Genomic DNA, 20,271 nt, shown 5'->3' on the forward strand with positions numbered 1-20,271 from the left:
TCCTGGACGTCTTAGGAATGTAGATTAATAAATACTTCCATTTCGTTCAGCAAGTTTGCCGTCCCTCCTGAAGGACGGGTGCCTCATGCTAGGATTGTTCACTGTGCTTTCAGAAAACAATAATGGCAAATCTTCCCATTTCCAGAGCAACTCCCATTTCAAAACCTCAACACTTTGTAAAACCAGTTGGACTTTGAATAAAACCTAGAGGTAGAAGCAAGCAGTTGTTTTGAATTGTTTCCCCTACAAAACCACATTTTCTGTAAATAAACCATAAAAATGCTTGCTTCAAAGACATCAATGCGGGAGACACTTGTTACAATTTATTCCAAGAAGTGAAGAAGCATCCTGGAAAATTGCAGTCCTTTATTTGAAAGAATGACATCTTGTGGAATTATTGGTAAGAAATATAAATACATGTAGTCCACAATGCTATGTGTCTAGAGAACAGATACCCAGCTGTAGTCCATTTTTCTTAACTGGCGCAATTTTTTTTCTTGTTCTTTTGACAATTTAGGTGGAATGTTGTCCTCCAAACAATCTGTCGCCTGTGGTGCCTCTGAGTCCATTTTAGCAACTTCCGTGTCCTCGTCCTCCGATTCATTCTCGCTGTTGTCGCTTTCCATTTCCACTTCATTGGCGACTTCACTGGTGCTATAAAAATACAAACGGAAGGATCAATAGAAATGTGCATTTGAGACCACTGAGACATTTATAACAAAGTCTCAGAGCTAGAATATTTGCTGGGTTGTAGATACTTTTCTTAAGATTCTCATGAATATGATAAGCTTTAGTATGATGGGGGATGTGGACTTCTTAAAAGCGGAAAAAAAGTTCTCATACAAGTCACCAATAAGAGAATGGGAATTATAAGGGTTGCAGAATAATCTGAAGCAGTGGGAGATCAGCAGGAAACACAAATTAGGAGGGAACTAAGCTTTTCAATGCATCCTGTCACAAAGAAAACACTCCGTAAACAGGCACGGCCGGGAAAGGCCTAGAAATGTTCCTGAATTGTGTAGGCAGTGGAGGTGCATTTAAAACTAGCTTTTGCTAAGATTCAGTTTTACACACAACCTCTCATAATAATACACACTAAACCTACTTAGTTATACTGAAGATGCTGGGCCTAGTCACACAGGTCTCAGGCTGTGCTGAGACAGCACTTAATTCCATTTTCACAATGTTTCCTTTACAGTCGTACCTTGGAAGTCGAACAGAATCCGTTCCGGGTGTCCGTTCGACTTTCAAAACATTTGGAAACCAAAGCGTGGTTTCTGGTTGGCTGCAGGAAGCTCCTGCAGCCAATCAGAAGCTGCAGAAGCCCCGTTGGACGTTCGGCTTACAAAAATAGTTTGCAAACTGGAATAGTCACTTCCGGGTTTGCGGCGTTCGGGAGCCAAAACATTCGAGAACTAAGCTGTTTGAAAACCAAGGTATGACTGTATTTACATATCTTACGTGATCTTTCGCATGACGTAAAAGCCACTTTTGGAAAACTAGTGGAATCTAGCCAAAGTTTAGTGCTAAATTCTGTGTTACCTGTTTCCAGAAAAAAATGTGTAACCCAGAATTCCACATGATGAAATTTTAGGCAGCGTTCTGGCACACTGTCCTTTCCAAACATTTAAAATTTAGTGTGACATGGCAGTATACTGATCAAAAAGGCAGTGTTCTCTAATGGAAGAAAGTTATGCTGTGTCAAAGGAATGTAAGAATTGACACATTACCGTTAATGATCGGGAAATGATGAAATAACGCCCCGTGTCTGAATGCAACCTCAGACATGAGGTTCTCTAGCCCACCAGATATGTGTCATCATGCCAGGTTCCCAAATAGGAGAATTACTGTATTTTTCCCTCCATAAGACGCACCTTTTCCCTCCTAAAAAGGGGAAATGTTTGTGCGTCTTATGGAGCGAATGCAGGCGGGAGGCTCTGCTCAGCGCTCCCTTTAAAGAGCCACATGGAGCGTGTGTGGCTCTTGGGGGCTTTTCCCGAGGAGGGAGAAGGGCAGTCCCTTCTCCCTCCTAGGGGAAAAGCCTGCAAGTGCCGCATACACGCTCCACGCGGCTCGTGAAAGGGAGCACTGAGCAGAGCCTGGGATGCATACAGGCTCTGCTCAGCGCTCCCTTTAAAGAATATTTTTTTACTTGCATTCCCCCTCTAAAAACTAGGTGCGTATTATGGTCAGGTGTGTATACGGTATGTTTTAACACCTTCTCTTCTCACTCATATCTTTTGTGCATGTGGCTGTGCCTCCTATAGGGCAAGAGTCATTTTCAAAGGACACCTCGGTGTAAATGCTTCCGTTTCTATGACAATGGTAACGTGTTAATGCCCTCTTAACTCAGCTTCGTGAAGAACCACCACCTCACAATGTAAGCGGATAGGGGAAAATGTTGTGCGCGACCTTCTTTTGTTCTGTAAAGTTCAGTTTTATTGTTGGCTCCCTTCGAAAACAAACGTTTAAAAAACTGAGGGCTTCTTACCTTTTATTGGCTTTGGATATCAGCAGTGAGTTGATAAAAATGGGGCACAGGAAAGAGGCAGACGGTAAGACGTGAGCTGGAGTGTGAAGAAGCTGGGGAGGAAAGACAAAAAAAAAAAAGACACAATAAGAAGGAAAGTTTGTTAAACGGTAGTCAGTATTTGCATGTTCCTGAACAGGCATCATGTTTATTCTTACTTCTTTGATGGCAGGCGATTCTTGTGCAAAGTTCTTCTGAACAGGGAGTCTCCCAGTTTCTGTAGCCTCTTTGTTCTGTTGCTGGTGCTTTCCCAGTAGCAGGTAAAAAGGAGTCATGGGGAAGCTCTCTTCAACTGCCAGCTAAAAAGTGGCGATGGAGAAAACAGACCCGAGTTAAAGAACAGAATAGGGTACTTAATCCCTGCCTCCCACCCACTTTGGTGTCCAAAGTTATTAAATTAAAGGAGGGGGGAAGTGCAACTGGAGAAAAGTCAAGCAAAGCCCTAGAATCCCCAACCTTTGGCTTGGGGCTAATGGAAATTGGAGTCCAACAATTTCAGGAGGGACACAGGATTCCCAGGTTTGTCCCCAATGGCTTACATGACTGAGTTCTTGAGGGTAAAGCTGTAATGAGAATCCCTCTGAATTCAATTGACAGCAACTTTAACAGCAAGCAAGCAGGCTAAGAGAAAAACCCAACAGCTTCTTTTGAGACACCCCCCCTGCAATTACTAGTGGTTGGATCCAGCTGTATGTTATTCAAAAGTAAGTTGTGTTCCTTGTTGTTGGCATCCGTCTGTCTCCAAAGACAGTGGAGTGCGTCTCCGGGGGTGAAGTCAAACCGGTGGCCTCCTGAACATTGCTGGGGCCAAATGTCCCATTGGCAGACTGAGATCTGGCACCATTTATGTCCTAGCCCACTGTATGGCTCTAGGTGGCTGTATAAAGCTTTATGTTGGATTGGTTGTACCTTTTTATGTATATTGGGGGGCAATTACAAAAATATTTTATTTTTGCAACTGTAAAAATTAGAAAGGCAGGTATCTTTTTTCCAGCTCGCTTCTTATTTATGAGTAAAGCATAAACAGAATTAAGTGCTCACTTCATCCTTGCCTAGGGGACATAATTTAAATTTGGGCAAATGCCAAAAGCTTAGCTTTTCATGCATTTCTTGATTGATAAAGCAGTTTAAGATAGAACCCCCCCCCCCTGCAAGTCCAAGTGTGATGCAGATTTTTTTTTTTTAAGTAGGTAAAAAGTGTAAAGGACTCCTGGACAGGTAAGCCCATTCAAAGGCAACTATGGGGCTCCGGCGCTCATCTCACTTTCAGGTCAAGGGAGCTGGCGTTTGTCCACAGACAGCCTTCTGGGTCATGTGGCCAGCATGACTAAACCGCTTCTGGCACAACGGGACACTGTGATGGAAGCCAGAGCGCACAGAAACACTGTTTACCTTCCCGCTACAGCTTTTGAACTGCTAGGTTGGCAGGAGCTGGGACAGAGCAACGGGAGCTCACCCTGTCGCTGGGATTCAAACCACTGGCCTTCTGATCAGCAAGGCCAAGAATCACCATGGTACAATTAAAAAAGAGGCCCAAACACTTGTGTTTTCACCCAAGATGTGAAAAAGTTAAGAACACAGGTCTGTCGTTTTATGGATGATAGCAAGATTCCTGGCATAGCCCTAAGCTACTGATAAGAATCTCTTGAAATGGGAATCTAGTATGACAGAGTTGACTGGATAGATTGGGCCCAAGGATCTATTCCAAAGTAGATCCTCTACCCCTGCAGTCCCACCATGATGCACTGCACACTACTCAGAAGGGGATCTTTGGATCCGAAACTTAATATAAGTCAAACCGATTTTCAATACAGGGCAGTTCAATCAAATCATACAGAATAGAATGTAGACTCTTTTAGAATTCCTGTTCACTTCCTTTAAAGAACAATTACCTGTCTGCTAGAAGGTGTAAGTCTCTCTTCTGGGGTCTTTGTGCTAAATGTCATCAATTCCTAAACATTCAGAAGGAAAAAACACTATTACGAAAAACAATCTTTTGGTAGGATTTTGGTGAGTCTTAAAATATGGCACGCAATCCAGATGATTTATTTTGTAGCATATGCACTTAAGAAATATAAGCATTTACTCATTAAAAACAAAATCCAGAAGAGATATAACATGAAGCATGAAAGGTTTAATGCTGTTTGAAATGATTTCTTTTTTCTTTTCAAGGGACACTGGGGATATTCATTAATATTTGACAGTATTGTTTGGGACCAAATAAAACTGCGTGATTTAACTGACTACAAGTAAAAATGGCATTATTATCGGTCTATATCCCTATCACCTGACAATTTTTTAGCTGATCGAAAGGTTTTAAACAGAAGTACGAATAAATTGTGGAAGAAAGGCACCCCTGTAGTCAAGGCATTTCTCTCTCTTATTCTAGGAAGGAATCAAAAAGAAACAATGTATGACAGCTTTGTCAACATGACTGATTTTACCCTTATGAAACTAAAGCTCACATGATTAGCTAACATTTAGACTAGAATAGAACAGAATCATATGAGTACCTGCTGAACTATCGCCCATCTCCCCTAGTAAGAACTACAGTGGTACCTCGGGTTACATACGCTTCAGGTTACATACGCTTCAGGTTACACACTCCACTAAGCCAGAAATAGTGCTTCAGGTTAAAAACTTTGCTTCAGGATAAGAACAGAAATCGGGCTCCGGTGGCGCGGCGGCAGCAGGAGGCCCCATTAGCTAAAGTGGTGCTTCAGGTTAAGAACAGTTTCAGGTTAAGAACGGACCTCTGGAACGAATTAAGTACTTAACCTGAGGTACCACTGTAATTAAAAAAAGGAATCAGAAGATTCCTGAGTTAAAGCAGTCTTGTCCATAAAACTTCTTATACCAAGAAAGGGAGCAATTCATATGTACCGAAATCAGGCACAACATTGATTTCCGAAGTGAGGGATTCAGGTTTACCTCTCAACTGACTCAAGGTCCCCCTGTGAGCTTTGCGGCTAATTGATGACCTCTCGTCCTGTCTCACCATGTTAATGGTAGGTAAGGGTAGCAGAGCTGAAAAGGGCTACAGAAATGACTAGCACGACAACTTGGCTTTCTGAGCACTTAACAACTCATTGCAATATTGTCCCGGATGCGCATTTAAACACTTACAAGTGTTTCAGTCAAGAAGTAAAACTGAGATTGGCTGAGCCACTGATATTTTTCTGAATGAATGGACTCGGGTAGATCTCTTGGAACAAAGACAGCACACCGGACTTGGCCTCTGCAGACCTGTCTGTGGATACACAAAGGCTGCGGCTCACAGGGTTTGAATACAAATACTGAGGGGAAGAAAAAGAAGAAAAAGAGAATTTTAGTCTTTAAGAACCGCTTTCCGCGTTGCTTTTCTGAGGTCTGAAGTCAATGCATGATCAGAAAATGATAAAGAAACCCATACATTCAGTATAGCTCCTGGTACTTATATGGGAACCTATTAACGGAGTATAAATAAACCAGTCCCCTGTCTACCAATGAGTTCCACCAATAAAGATTAGTATGGATCAAGATACAGCATGATAGGCCTAGTTCTCAGTCAGTTAGTAAACCTGTCACTGGACTGTACCACCTCAGTGAGAAATAGGCTACAGAGCAGGGATGGGGAACTCCCACCAGCCCTAGGCAGTATGGCTAAATGCTGGGCATGATGGGAATTGTAGTCTGGCAACATCTGCAGGACCATGGGCTGCCCAACCCAGCTGTAGAGTATCACACATTGCAGGATAAAGAACAGTAAAAAGGAACTCCTGAAATGGAAATAGGTTTTTCCCCCCACCATAGACTTTAAACTTCCTGACAACAACCACCCCACGTACAGAAAACAAGGAATGTGAACAAGATATTATCGCTCACCTGATCTAGCCCAGTAGGGGGTGAGAGTTATTAAAAGGCTCTGCGGTGCCAAGACTGTCAGGTGGCCTTTTTCATTAAAATAGCTTTCTTATAATGAAAATCTACAACCCAGAAAACAAATCTCAGGGCAAGACTCTAAGCGACATGGTATCCCAAAGGTCTGCCAGACAGATTGCCCTACTTCGGTAATGGCAAGAGCACCTTGCTCTAGATCAGGCGCCCCCAAACTCAGACATTCAGCTGTTTTGGGACTACAATTCCCATCATCCCTGACCACTGGTGCTGTTAGCTAGGGATGATGGGATTTGTAGTCCCAAAACAGTGGGAGGGCAGAGTTTGGGGATGCCTGCTCTAGATAAAAGGGGTTTGGGCACTAAGACACAAGGAAGCTCAGGCCAACCAATTCTGGGGCACTTGTCCTCTCACCCAGCAATCCCACCATGCTCCAGCCTGGTTCAGAAGGACCAGCGATCTTATAGATGGGCATTTTGGAGATGCAGTTGTGGGGGAAAAGAACAGTCCACTTGGTTCAGGATTCTGTTCTCACAGAAGAAAACCAGAGGCTTATGGGGAAGCCTGAAAGCTAGGTTTGAGTACAAGGGGGATGAGAAACATTCCGTCAGCAAACTTTCTTGTCTTAAAATCCAAACCATGATATAGTTTCCATGTACACAAGAGCGGCCTATTTTAAAGAGTTATTTTAAGTGGCTTTCAAGTCCAAGGAAGTAAAATATTTTCCTGGGCAGTATGGTTCTGCAGTTTTGGCCAGTGATCCTTAACAAAAATGAAAGAGGTCTTTATGCTCACCATCTGAGTATTCCGAGTGGGATGAAACCGCGACGATGTTCTCAGACAGACAATCTGGCTGCAGAACAATGACATTTAATTGGGCACTCCATTCCACTGAAAATCAAAATAACCAGATTATGAAGGAGAACCACAGACTCCCAAGGATATGCTTCGCAACGGAGGACGGAACTGGAATTAATTCAAACCATGAATGCAGCTAGGAGAACTTTCAAAGGGAAGATCTGAAAAGGGGAGCGGAGGTCGGTTGGGGATTCAGCAACAATACTTGCCGTAGAATTTTATGCAATACGGTTCTAACGACTGGATAAATAAAAACTAAAAGTATTTGGCGTTAAGGTGAAATATAAAGCAATTTGCCTCCTTGGGTTCTCTCAGAATGACCAATTTTTAATCAAAGAAAAAAAGGAAGGAAGGATGCTCTGGTTATCTCCCGCTTGGACTACTGCAACGCGCTCTACGTGGGGCTACCTTTGAAGGTGACCCGGAAACTGCTATTAATCCAGAATGCAGCAGCTAGACTTTTGACTGGGAGCGGCCCCCGGGACCACATAACACCGGTTCTGAGAGATCTGCATTGGCTCCCAGTACGTTTCCGAGCACAATTCAAAATGTTGGTGCTGACCTTTAAAGCCCTAAATGGCCTCGGTCCTGTATAGCTGAAGGAGCGTCTCCACCCCCATCATCCAGCCTGGACACTGAGATCCAGCGCCGAGGGCCTTCTGGCGGTTCCCTCATTGCGAGAAGTGAGGTTACAGGGAACCAGACAGAGGGCCTTCTCGGTAGTGGCGTCTGCCCTGTGGAATGCCCTCCCTTCAGATGTGAAGGAAATAAGCAGCTATCTTCTTTTTAAAAGACATCTGAAGGCAGCCCTGTTTAGGGGAGTTTTTAATATTTAACGCTGTATTGTTTTTAACACTTGATTGGAAGCCGCCCAGAGTGGCTGGGGAAACTCAGCCATATGGGCGGGGTATAAATAATAAATTATTATTATTATTATTATTATTGTTGTTGTTGTTGTTGTTGTTTTGTTGTTGTTGTTGTTGTTATTATTATTATAATATAAGGAAGGAAGGAAGAAAAGGTGATAAAATGTTCTTACATGTACAGCTCAGCAAGTTCCAACAGCACAAAAATCCAGTGTTGGTGGTGCCAAGAAGGTATTTTGAACAACTCTGCCTCCCAAAACAAAGGTTTCTGGAAGAATAAATAACAAAGATAATGTTAATTAGTCGTGTCCATGAGATATTTCGCCGTAGGGTCACTATATAATCTAAGACAGGCATGGGCAAACTCGGCCCTCCAGATGTTTTCGGACTACAGTTCCCATCATCCCTGACCACTGGTCCTGTTAGCTAGGGATGATGGGAGTTGTAGTCCCAAAACATCTGGAGGGCCGAGTTTGCCCATGCCTGATCTAAGACAACCCTAGCTCATTTCAGGCAGCTACTTCTGCTATTTCCATGGTTGAAATGGTTACAGGAGGGAGGCCAGCCATGTCTGCCTTAGGTGCCACGCTTCGTTTTCCCCAATCCTGGCTCAAGAGCTCATACCTCACAGACGGGTAAAAGATGGGAATCTACCTTCTGCATGCTTTAGTATAAAGTTTAAGCAGTAATTTTAAGTGAAAGGCTATGTGTGCTCAAAAGAAAGCAGTTTATTACCGTTTTGGAGACCTACCACACATTAAAACGTGGGTCACAATGGGCACCACTGATGCCTAGGCGAATCAGGGATTCAAGAGTCAGGACTGGCCGAAGTCTTTCCATTAAACCACCACACCACCTTTCTCTTTCTTCTCGATCTCAAGAGCAATTTTGTTTGCGCTCAGACTCTTATTTTATGACCCCCTAATTCCAACAAGAGAGATCCTCCCTCCCTTGCAACCGGGTAAATGTTTACTCTAAATAAACAGAGAGGCATTTCTCGGCTAATTGTAGAGCTTACAGCTTCTTAGCAAACCCGTTCTGTTGTAATCCCCCTTAAGATAACACTGGTGTGGGCAGGTGCTAAAAAAGCAGGGCAAGATTTCTTTAGGAAACTTTTGCAATAAATAAACTAGACAGGGGAAGCAAGCGGCATACAAGAAGGTAATTCCAAAAGCGCAAGGCATTTCTGCAGTCTTGTTGAAATCAAACTGTAGGCAACGCCCAATGTCACATGACAGAACTTCCACTTCCTACTCAAGGCCTAAACTTCCATGAGTCCAATAATCTGCTCCAGAGGATTGAGGACCATCTGGGGCAAAATATGAGGGAAGGCTGCAGGAGGGAAGATGGCTGTTTGTTTCCCACCCAATGCAATTTCTAGTTCTGCACAGATTATTCTGGACACATGTAAAAAATAAGCTGATTTTGTTACAGAGCTTTGTTGCTATTTAAAGATCTTTCCCTTAAAACCAACGATTCTTGTGAAAGCTCAGAAGGGCCCAATAAAGAAGTTTCTGATAGGAAAATATTAAGGATTAATGCTTTAAAAACTTTGGGGGAATATTAGGTTAGCTTCATTACATGCTTCAATGAACCTTTTTTTTTAAAAAAAAATGATTTAAATTAAAGGAGCACACGGTTACTTACCGTATAGTCCCAGGAAGATGGCAGAAAGTACATTTCAGATCCCACAGTTCCGAGTCCCACACAGTGACTATTTTGTCAAAGCTGACTGCAAGCAAAGAGCCATCTTCGGAGAAACAGCAATTTGTAGCTTGATAGTTGTGATAGCTTCCTACGAAGTCGCAGGCCCAAGTTATGCTTTGATCTGTTAAAGAGAAAGAAATCCCACATGTTTATAACAGGACATATGAGTTAAAACTGAGTAACATGATAAATAGTATGTAAGAATATTGAGGCAAGGGTCCACAATTTCCATCTGGCTTTGGTACCCAAGCCAAGAACTGTGATCACTCGTCTCACCCATTGAAAGTTTGGATACATCATGTGGCAAGGCGATCCAGACCTTCGGTGGAAAAGGGAGGTTTCCTGGTCTCTCTTTGGCTGCAGAAGACCAATAATCCTCCATTGCCTTTTCCATAAGGGGAGGCGGGGCTTACACATTGGGCCCCGCATTGGAACAGCAGCCTTCCACCACGTCTTAGAATCACAGAATCATAGAGTTGGAAGAGACCACAAGAGCCATCGAGTCCAACCCCCTGCCAAGCAGGAAACACCATCAGAGCACTCCTGACATATGGTTGTCAAGCCTCTGCTTAACGACCTCCAAAGAAGGAGACTCCACCACACTCCTTGGCAGCAAATTCCACTGTCGAACAGCTCTTACTGTCAGGAAGTTCTTCCTAATGTTTAGGTGGAATCTTCTTTCTTGTAGTTTGGATCCATTGCTCCGTGTCTGCTTCCTTCTTAGGGCAGAAATGGAGTGGCAGGGGAACGCTTGACTGTTTGGTCCTGTGGCCACAACACTCCCCACCTTCTTCCTAACCCTGAAGCTGGGAAGATGGTACGGCAGGCATCCTCAAACTCAGCCCACCAGATGTTTTGGGACTACAACTCCCATCATCCCTAGCTAACAGGACCAGTGGTCAGGGATGATGGGAGTTGTAGTCCCAAAAAACACCTGGAGGGCCGAGTTTGCCTATGCCTGGGGTATGGGGATTGTTGTGCAATTGCTGAGATGACCCCTGCCCATAGCTGAAGCTTTTGAGGCTGGGATTTGCCATTGTCACCAGACAGCAGTGCCACACTTCCTGTGGGCAAGCAGAAATCCTGGAATCAGGTGAGGGCACTTAGTTAATACCTAACTGTGTGTGCTCCTTGAGCATTTAATCAAATGTTAAATAGGCCATTACCTTATTTAAATTGCATATTTCTGCTGACATCAACTTCAACAGCAATTCTGGGATAGTGATCACAAACGTGTAGGCTTTTCCTGGCACAAACATGACTCACTGTTTTGATTAGAAGGAAGTACTTAAATCTTGAAAAAGGATAGTTGAGGTGTGTGACCACCTCAGCTGTTTTTCCTGGGATGTGTCCAAGGCCAATTTCAGACTTGCGTTGTAGGAGTCATCAGTACCACATTAAAGCGGCACTATATTCTTATACCACATTAAATGGGTACTATATGTCTTTCAAGGGACGCGCGTGGCGCTGTGGGTTAAACCACAGAGCCTAGGGCTTGCCGATCAGAAGGTCGGCGGTTCGAATCCCCATGATGGGGTGAGCTCCCACTGCTCAGTCCCTGCTCCTGCCAACCTAGCAGTTCGAAAGCATGTCAAAGTGCAAGTAGATAAATAGGTCCCGCTCTGGCGGGAAGGTAAACGGCATTTTCGTGAGCTGCTCTGGTTCGCCAGAAGCGGCTTAGTCATGCTGGCCACATGACCCAGACTTGGCTTCTGGTTCCGCTCTGCCTTAACAGATTGCAGGCAGGAGATTGTAGGTGAAGGACAAAGGGTGGCTGAGGATAAATTATCCATGCAAATTCCCCCCTCCCCCAGGGACAGGAGGAATTGGCTTCACTCGCAATTCGTCTCAGTACCTGTCTCTCGCTCCGGCATGAAATGCGGGGGACAGAGAGGCGCTGAGTGGAAAAGCACTTTGCCTGGTGAAAACCCTCCAATGCTGCCATTAAGAAGCAGAGGTTCTTTTGTTAATTAGAGCTTAATTGGACGAAAGTACAGGTGTGTGGTAGAAGAGATGAGAGCACAAACTGCGGAACAAACCAACTACAAGGACTTTAAAGTTTGAATTTGTGATAAGACTTCATTTGATGCAAAAGATTGGGGTGTGTGTGTGGAGAGAGCCTACGGTTTCTTTATTTAAAGTTTTCTTCTCTACATTTATGGTTCGGCAACCCTCCTCTGAAAGTTAGTTCAATTTATACTTCCAACATGTATCTGATTCCGCCTTATAATTCTTAGCCAACCTACTCGGACTTAAACACCATCTATGAATCATTTCCAAGTAGTTCTTTCTTAATGAATAACATGCAGCAAATTTCAGGTCGCTTTTCCAAAGTTTCTCCCAGAGGTTAAGATCTATGTTGTGTCCTATATCTATTGCCCAGTATGTCACTGAAGCTTTAACAAGTTCGTCTTTTGTTTCCCATTCTAATTAAAAACTATACATTTTAGACAGAAGTTTACCACTATGCTGTAAGAATTTTTTTTTAATTGTGAGCTTTGGTCCAAAAATCAATTCTTTCTATCTAATTTGTGTATCTGGTGATATTGCAACCAATCCATAAGTTGGCTCCTTAAGTTTTCCATTGATTTCAGTTTGGGTCCCATTCCCCTCCCCCCTGTAAAACCCAGCAATTCCCTGTAAATTGGTATTGTTATAATGAGGCTATTACTGGACTGTAATCGAAAACTAATAAAAACAATTTACAGTGGTGCCCCGCAAGACGAATGCCTCGCAAGACGGAAAACCCGCTAGACGAAAGGGTTTTCCGTTTTGGAGGTGCTTCGCAAAACGAATTTGCTATGGGCTTGCTTCGCAAGACGAAAATGTCTTGCGATTCCTGGTTTCCCCTCCCCCCAAGTCCCTAAGCCGCTTAACAGCTGTTCGCTAAGCCGCTTAACAGCTGATCGCTAAGCCGCTTAACAGCTGATCTAAGCCTCTTATCAGCTGATCTAAGCCGCTAATAGCCTTTTAGCAGCTAATCCGCTAATCCCTTAAGCCTTTAATAGCCGCTAATAGCCTTTTAGCAGCTAATCCCCTAATCCCTTAAGCCTTTAATAGCCGCTAATTGCCGCTAATACGCTAATGGGCTTGCTTTGCAAGACGAAAAAAACCGCAAGACGAAGAGACTCGCGGAACGGATTCTTTTCGTCTTGCGAGGCACCACTGTACAGTGGTACTTCGGGTTAAGTACTTAATTTGTTTCGGAGGTCCGTTCTTAACCTGAAACTGTTCTTAACCTGAAGCACCACTTTAGCTAATGGGGCCTCCTGCTGCCGCCGCACCGCCGGAGCCCGATTTCTGTTGTCATCCTAAATCAAAGTTCTTAACCTAAAGCACTATTTCTGGGTTAGCGGAGTCTATAACCTGAAGCGTATGTAACCTGAAGCATATGTAACCCAAGGTACCACTATATTAACCAAAACGAAAAAAGAAAACAATCCCAGACTTGCCCTGTGTTTTCTGTGGGAAGCTCTTGTTTCTGACCTGAGGATGAAACAAACACAATCTAAAGGCATCAGAAGCACACTGTGTGAATCTACAAAAGGATAAAGGTGTTGCTCTGCCTTGTTTCAAGTCCCCTGCCCTTATCAGCAAACAGAGAGAAGAGGATTTCCCCCCTCTCTATGGTGAAGAAATGCACAATGTAGTATTTTACAGGTACACCATCATCCTTTTACTCACTTTCACCATCATTGTCAACCAGCAGCATCCAGACTTTGAAGTGCCCATCGTTGCCAGCCGTTACCAAAGTCGGGGTTATATTTTCAGATGCGTCTGTGCAACGGAAACACATAGCTGTGACACAATCCTCATGCGGCATGTTTATTCTTGTGTTCAGACTAAAGCTGCAAGAAAGGAGGAGAGAGATTCCTTGAAGCCACGGTGCTTAAGGGCACCTAACTCTATGTCGGATTGCGATCACCGTAAGCACTATACTTTGACATTATAACCACCTTCCCTATGAAAATAAGATAGATAAAATAAAAAGGATGGAGATTTGATATTTTTTTTTACATTTTCATTTCATCTGACTGGATTCAATTTGATATCTTGATTATTTAATTTCTATACTGCTTAACGCTAATAAAAGGATCTCTAAGCAGTGTACAAAAAAATGAACAACACATAAAATATTGTAGTTACAGGTAGGTAGCCGTGTTGGCCTGCCATAGTCAAAACAAAATAAAAAAATTCCTTCCAGTAGCACCTTAAGAGACCAACTAAGTTTGTTATTGGTATAAGCTTTCATGTGCCTGCACACTTATCTGAAGTGGTATCTGAAGAAGTGTGCATGCACATGAAAGCTCATACCAATAACAAACTTAGTTGGTCTCTAAGGTGCTACTTTAAGGATTTTTAAAATTTTGTTTAAAATATTGTGACAGTACAGAGCTACATATAAAATGGTAATGGATTCAAAGTTACATATATACAGTCGTACCTTGCAAGTTGATCGGAATCCGTTCCGCAAGTCCGTTCCACCTTCAAAACGTCCGGAAACCAAAGCGCAGCTTCCGATTGGTTGCAGGAAGCTCCTGCAGCCAATCGGAAGCCGCAGAAGCCCCGTCAGACTTCCAAAAATAGTTTGCAAACCGGAACACTCACTTCCAGGTTTGCAGCGTTTGGGAGCCAAAATGTTCAACTTGCGAGGTGTTTGGGATCCAAGGTATGAATGAATGCGTGTGTGTGTGTGTGTGAGAGAGAGAGAGAGAGACCCTCCCTTAGCCTCTAGGTTCTCACTCGGGGTCCAAACAAACTCTCAGCTTACCCCTAAAAGCCTTGCAACGAGAAGAGTTCTTGGAAACAGCAGAGATCACCCTAGTCTCTTACTTCAGACTTTTTTATGGGCAGGCCCACTTCCTCAGGCTGCCCACAGATGTGTCCCATTCAGCTGCAGGAGCTTCTGTTTCCATAGTAAGAGGCACATATCTGCCTTGGTGGATACTGTTACACAGGTTCCGACCAACATGACAGCGGCCACAGAACAGGAGCAGCCATGCCACTAGGGCACATATTGGGGGGATCTGTGTGCGCACATGTGCATGGACAAAGTAATGACGCGCAACAACTGCACATGCATGCTCCCTTTGATGCTCATACCTCAAGTCCCATCTTGTCACAGGTTTAATGGGGGCAGCAAGTGTGGGCAATGAAAACACTTGAGACTGATAAATCTACATTATCTGAAACAACCGGCTTTCTGCCAGCTTGCTAGACAATGCAAGCATGAGTACCTTTGCTTTTGCTCGTCGTAAGCCCAGAGTTTCATGTACATTTCAAGGTCGCTGCTGCTTCCTTGCCGCTGTTCTACAGTAGCCAGCCAGTTGCCTTCGGAATCAAAAGCAGCCTTCACTAACTCAATCTGGTTCAAGCCGTGTTCATGAATATACTCCTGCTGCACAATATCCAACTGCAATTTTTTGAAAGAGGAGATGAAGTAGGTTTATGGGCTCATGCACATTTGGAAGGTCAGTCAGTCAATGAATAATAACAACAATAATAACAATAATAATAATAAAGGTAAAGGTACCCCTGCCCGTACGGGCTAGTTGTGACCGACTCTGGGGTTGCGTGCTCATCTCGCTTAAGAGGCTGGGAGCCAGCGCTGTCCGAAGACACTTCTGGGTGACGTGGCCAGCGTGACGAAGCTGCTCTGGCGAGCCAGCACCAGCGCAGCGCATGGAAACACTGTTTACCTCCCCGCTATAAAGCGGTCCCTACTTATCTACTTGCACTTTAGGGGTGCTTTCGAACTGCTAGGTGGGCAGGAGCAGGGGCCGAACGATGGGAGCTCACCCCGCTGCGGGGATTCGAACCGCCGACCATACGATCGGCAAGTCCTAGGCACTGAGGTTTTACCCACAGCACCACCCGCGTCCCCAACAATAATAATAACAATAAATTAATTACTTATACCCCGCCCATCTGGCGGGTCCTCCCCAGCCACTCTGGGCAACTTCCAAAAGAATATTAAAAGCACAATAAAAGATCAAACATTAAAAACTTTAGTAAACAGGGCTGCCTTCAGATGTCTTGTAAAAGTCAGATAGTTGTTTATTTCCTTGACATCTGATGGGAGGGCGTTCTACAGGGCGGGCGCCACTACTGAGAAGGCCCTCTGCCTGGTTCCCTGTAACCTCGCTTCTCACAGGGAGGGAACCGTCAGAAGGCCCTTGGAGCTGGACCTCAGTGTCCGGGCAGAACGATGGGGAAGGAGACGCTCCTTCAGGCATACTGGGCAGAGGCCGTATAGGGCTTTAAAGGTCAACACCAACACTTTGAAGCCAGCTACTGGAGAAGAAACACATATCCACTTTGTACCTCTTTATTCCCATCACCCACTCTCATCCCAATGCCATCTGATAAGCTTCTTCCCACCCCTGAGTTGCGCTGCTTTCCCCACTACCTCCAGCAAAGCCTTTCTTGAAATACTTTAGCCTCATCCTACCTACAGCAACACTGCCAGCCCACACCTTGTGTTCACTACTTATTCTCTAGGAATCTGGGCCAGGGTTGTATTTAGGGCTGGGCGATATATCAATACATCGCGTATGTGTGTGTGTGTGCACGCTATGAAAAATTACGATGTGGGGAAAACCGAGCCAATGTCTCTACATAGCTCTATCCTTATTACAGACATCATGATATACAGTGATACCTTCGTTCTCAAACGTCTTGGTACTCAAACAACTTGGAACCCAAACACTGCAAACCCGGAAGTAAGTGTTCCGGTTTGCGAACTTTTTTTGGAGGTCGAATGTGTTCCGTTTTGAGTGTTATGCTTCCAATTTGAGTGCCACACTTCCGTTTTGAGTGCTACGCTGGGGTCTGTCTGTTTTTGCTATTTATTTTGTGTTTTTGTTTAGGCAGCTCTTTTTTTTTGTTTTTGTGACTGTGTGGAACCCAGTTCAGCTACTGATTGATTGCGTGTGTGACTGTAGTACTTTATTTACTGCTTTCATTTTATCTCCTTAGATAGTACAATTCATGTTGAACTGCTGTTTTAGGGGTTGTTTTTAAAAGTCTGGAACGGATCAATCCGTTTTGCATTACTTTCTATGGGAAAGTGTGCCTTGGTTTTGGAACGCTTTGGTTTTGGAACGGACTTCTGGAACGGATTAAGTTTGAGAACCAAGTTACCACTGTATCAGTACACAATGTTTACCTGGTGATATATCATGATGTTGAAAACCAGATACCGCCCAGCCCTAGTAGTATTTTGTTTCTATGCAGAAATTATATGTCCGGTTAATGTTAAAAAAAACCCAACAACCCCAAACAGCAGCCACAACTAGTGTTGTAGTCCTCAGCCTTATTTGCCACTGTGACGAGAGCACAGATAACACATACCAAGTGCGTCCTGAGCTACCATTAGATCATCACTGGCCTAACTTACATTGTAAAGCTGCTTGTCATTTTGCAGCGAAAAGAACTGCAGGTGGCCTGGTTTGCCGTTCAGAACCAAAGCTTTAGTTCGAGGGTCAACCATCAAGCCAGCCTTGACGTCACTGCCTGAAAGGAAACAGATGGTTTGAGCTGGAATGCAGTTTCTTTGGAGAAAAGGAGATACGCAGGTATATAAATAAGCTCTCTGAAGCAAACATACCTCTGCTCAATCCTTGAATGACTGTGGAGACCTTCAAGTTGCTGTGTATGATGATTATTTCTACAGGAGTTTTAAAAGAAAGTTAATAAGGTTAAGAATGAAAGCTGGCAAAGCATTAAAAGGCCTATTGTTTACCAATTGATGACTCAGAATCTGCATCAGCCCATAGAACAGGAGTGGGGAACTTGTCATGCAACAGCATCTAGAGGGCTGCAGATGGCCTTCCCTGGGCATAAAACGTTTTATTCAGAAAAAAATGGTGCACTTCAAATGGCCAGATATGGCTTGCAGCTCAGGGACGGTACTGGATGCAGAACTCCACTTGGTATGGCCAAGACTGATGTGGTGGTCAACAGCACATATGGTCAGCCTTAGTTAGATTTGCCAGTTGATATTCCCTCCTTAAAAAGAAGACATCACCTTGCTGACAAAGGTCCTTATAGTTAAAGCTATGGCTTTCCCAGTAGTGATGAATGGAAGTGAGAGCTGGACCATAAAGAAGGCAGATCGCCGAAGAATTGATGCTTTTGAATTCTGGTGCTGGAGGAGACTCTTGAGAGTCCCGTGGAGTGCAAGAAGATCAAACCTAACCATTCTGAAGGAAATCAGCCCTGAGTGCTCACTGGAAGGACAGATCGTGATGCTGAGGCTCCAATACTTTGGCCACCTCATGAGAAGAGAAGACTCCCTGGAAAAGACCCTGATGTTGGGAAAGATGGAGGGCACAAGGAGAAGGGGATGACAGGGGACGAGATGGCTGGATAGTGTTCTTGAAGCTACTAACATGAGTTTGACCAAACTGCGGGAGGCAGTGGAAGCCAGGAGTGCCTGGTGTGCTCTGGTCCATGGGGTCACAAAGAGTCAGACACGGCTAAACAACAACATCCCTTCCTTGAAAGGAGGGACTTTTAAATGTTTGAACACACCCTAGTAACTAATGCAATGCTAGGGGCTGAGACGGACTGGAAATCACAGTTACTTCAGAATGAGCCTGGTATGAGATACAAGGAGCATGCCACACCCGTCCTAGATTTGCTTCCCTGGCTGCTGTGCTAAATCAAAAGTTCTGGTGTTTATCTTGTAAGCCTGTTCATCAGTTTCGCTAGGGAACAGAGAACTCTTTCTCCCATGAGTACTTCCCCAATCTTTTCAGACTGGCTGAAAAGGCCCCATTAACTATTAGGGCTGGGAGTCATTCTCAAACAATCTTCTTCAGCAGTGGCCCCCAAGCTCTGGAACTACTTTCCAGCTGGGAGAGCACCACAGCCCCACCGTTGTAAACATTGTTCATTCATATGTAGAGCTGCTTAAGGGTCTTTTAAACCAGTAGCAACCCCGGGCATACAACTGGCACTGAAAGAAAGCCAGTTCATCGTTGGGTTTGGGCTTAATTGAGGCAGGAAGATCCTCATGGAGCGACAGGGTATAAAAATATAAATCCAGAGATGGCAACCCTTCTCCTCCCAACAAGCCCTATAGAATAAACGGAGATGCCAATCACAAAGCAGGGAGGCAAAGGGCCAGAGGGTGGGGTGGTTTCAGATGCTGTTGAACTACAACTCCCATCATCCCTGACCGCTGGGGCTGATGGGAGTTGGTAGTCCTACAGTACCTAGAGGGCTATCACTGGTTTCCAATCCATGGCTCAGGTGCTCACGGAAATTTGAATCTGGAGCTGCTTGGATATAAATGACTGATTTAAGGAGGTTATCACCTTTCAAAACCCAAACAGCCACGGTTGTTTGACATTATAAAGAGGTAGGTTTCTCTCCCCCATTTGGACTTACTGTTATCTGCATGCGAGGTACAAACGAAGGCTCCATCTGGAGAGACGGAGATGTGCTCTATTGTGGATCCCAACCGGGGCAAGAATTCTTTCTTCGCATCTGACCCATCTCGCCACTGCACTAGGACAGACTCGATTCCGCCACTCAGGAGGCTAGTTCCTATCAAACCGAACAAAATGTGTGTGCCTTAGAAATGTAACACTTTACACACACACACCCACCCACCCACCCCATACTGCTCAGTGCAACTGGAGCAATGTGACTTGCCACAGATCTGGTTACTCTCCATGGATATTACAGTCTCGGAGGGCATCATTACCTGTTGCCATATACATTAATCTAGGACAGGGGTGCACAATCTTCGGATGTTTCTGGACTACAACACCCATCAGCCCCAGACAGCATAGCCAGTGATCGAGGATGGTGGGAGGTGTAGTCCAACAACATCTGGAAGGTCACAGGTTGTGCAACCCTGATCTAGGTTTAGATGCTGAAAAGGACCAAGGCTGCAGTCCTATACACGTATACCTGGGATTAAGGCTCAGTGAACCCAATGGGATTTACTTCCCAGTAGATAGGCATGCACTGAGTTTGGTGCACAATTGCCATACGGACACAAATGCAAGTGTAATAAATAAATATGCGCACATGTGGACACAGACTGTGTGGGCTCTTGTGTGCCCGACTATAAGAACTGGAAAAACCCAGCAACAAGAAGATCAGGAGCAACTGGATTGTGTTTATGAAGCAAATAGTTATGTTGCAACACAACAAAATCCTCCCACTTGCCAGGTCAAACTGCTTCCTGTTTCGGAGAGAAGCCAAGAATAAAATAAACACTGCGGTGGGTCACTTCAAGTTCCTGCTGAGGTCAACAAGATTTTATCTTCACAGCTTTCAACATAGAAAAACAATTTTTATTTAGTTCTATTTTGCGAGAGGATTAAGTTCCTACTTCCTCTGCTTGTTGAAGAACCGAAACAGTTTACTTCTGCTTGACAACTCAAAGGGAATGGAACGAAGCAGGCTCACATTAAA

The 20,271-nt window shown here is 44.3% G+C and overlaps 1 protein-coding gene across 2 annotated transcripts in view; it reads right to left on the reverse strand.

Annotated features, from left to right (window-relative positions):
• Positions 1–351: 351 nt before the first annotated feature.
• The window catches only part of WDR75 (WD repeat domain 75), a 32,642-nt gene continuing 12,722 nt past the window's right edge, over positions 352–20,271 (reverse strand). Inside the window, exons 9-21 of one of the 2 annotated variants that reach the window (XR_014503992.1) lie at positions 19,234–19,392; positions 17,447–17,506; positions 17,237–17,352; positions 15,075–15,250; positions 13,522–13,685; positions 9,778–9,958; positions 8,304–8,398; positions 7,202–7,297; positions 5,657–5,826; positions 4,423–4,482; positions 2,689–2,829; positions 2,204–2,583; positions 352–1,847 (exon numbers count right to left, since the gene is read on the reverse strand). Coding sequence is in view for 1 of the 2 variants with exons in the window: in XM_083407996.1 (XP_083264122.1) it covers positions 441–654; positions 2,492–2,583; positions 2,689–2,829; positions 4,423–4,482; positions 5,657–5,826; positions 7,202–7,297; positions 8,304–8,398; positions 9,778–9,958; positions 13,522–13,685; positions 15,075–15,250; positions 17,237–17,352; positions 17,447–17,506; positions 19,234–19,392 (1,724 nt within the window). In the remaining variant the exon portion in view is untranslated. The remainder of the gene's footprint in view (positions 1,848–2,203; positions 2,584–2,688; positions 2,830–4,422; positions 4,483–5,656; positions 5,827–7,201; positions 7,298–8,303; positions 8,399–9,777; positions 9,959–13,521; positions 13,686–15,074; positions 15,251–17,236; positions 17,353–17,446; positions 17,507–19,233; positions 19,393–20,271) is intronic. The other variant, XM_083407996.1, reaches the window with a different exon arrangement.

The sequence above is a fragment of the Podarcis tiliguerta genome, assembly GCF_965153285.1.
Source record: "Podarcis tiliguerta genome assembly, chromosome: 1".
NCBI lineage: Eukaryota > Metazoa > Chordata > Lepidosauria > Squamata > Lacertidae > Podarcis > Podarcis tiliguerta.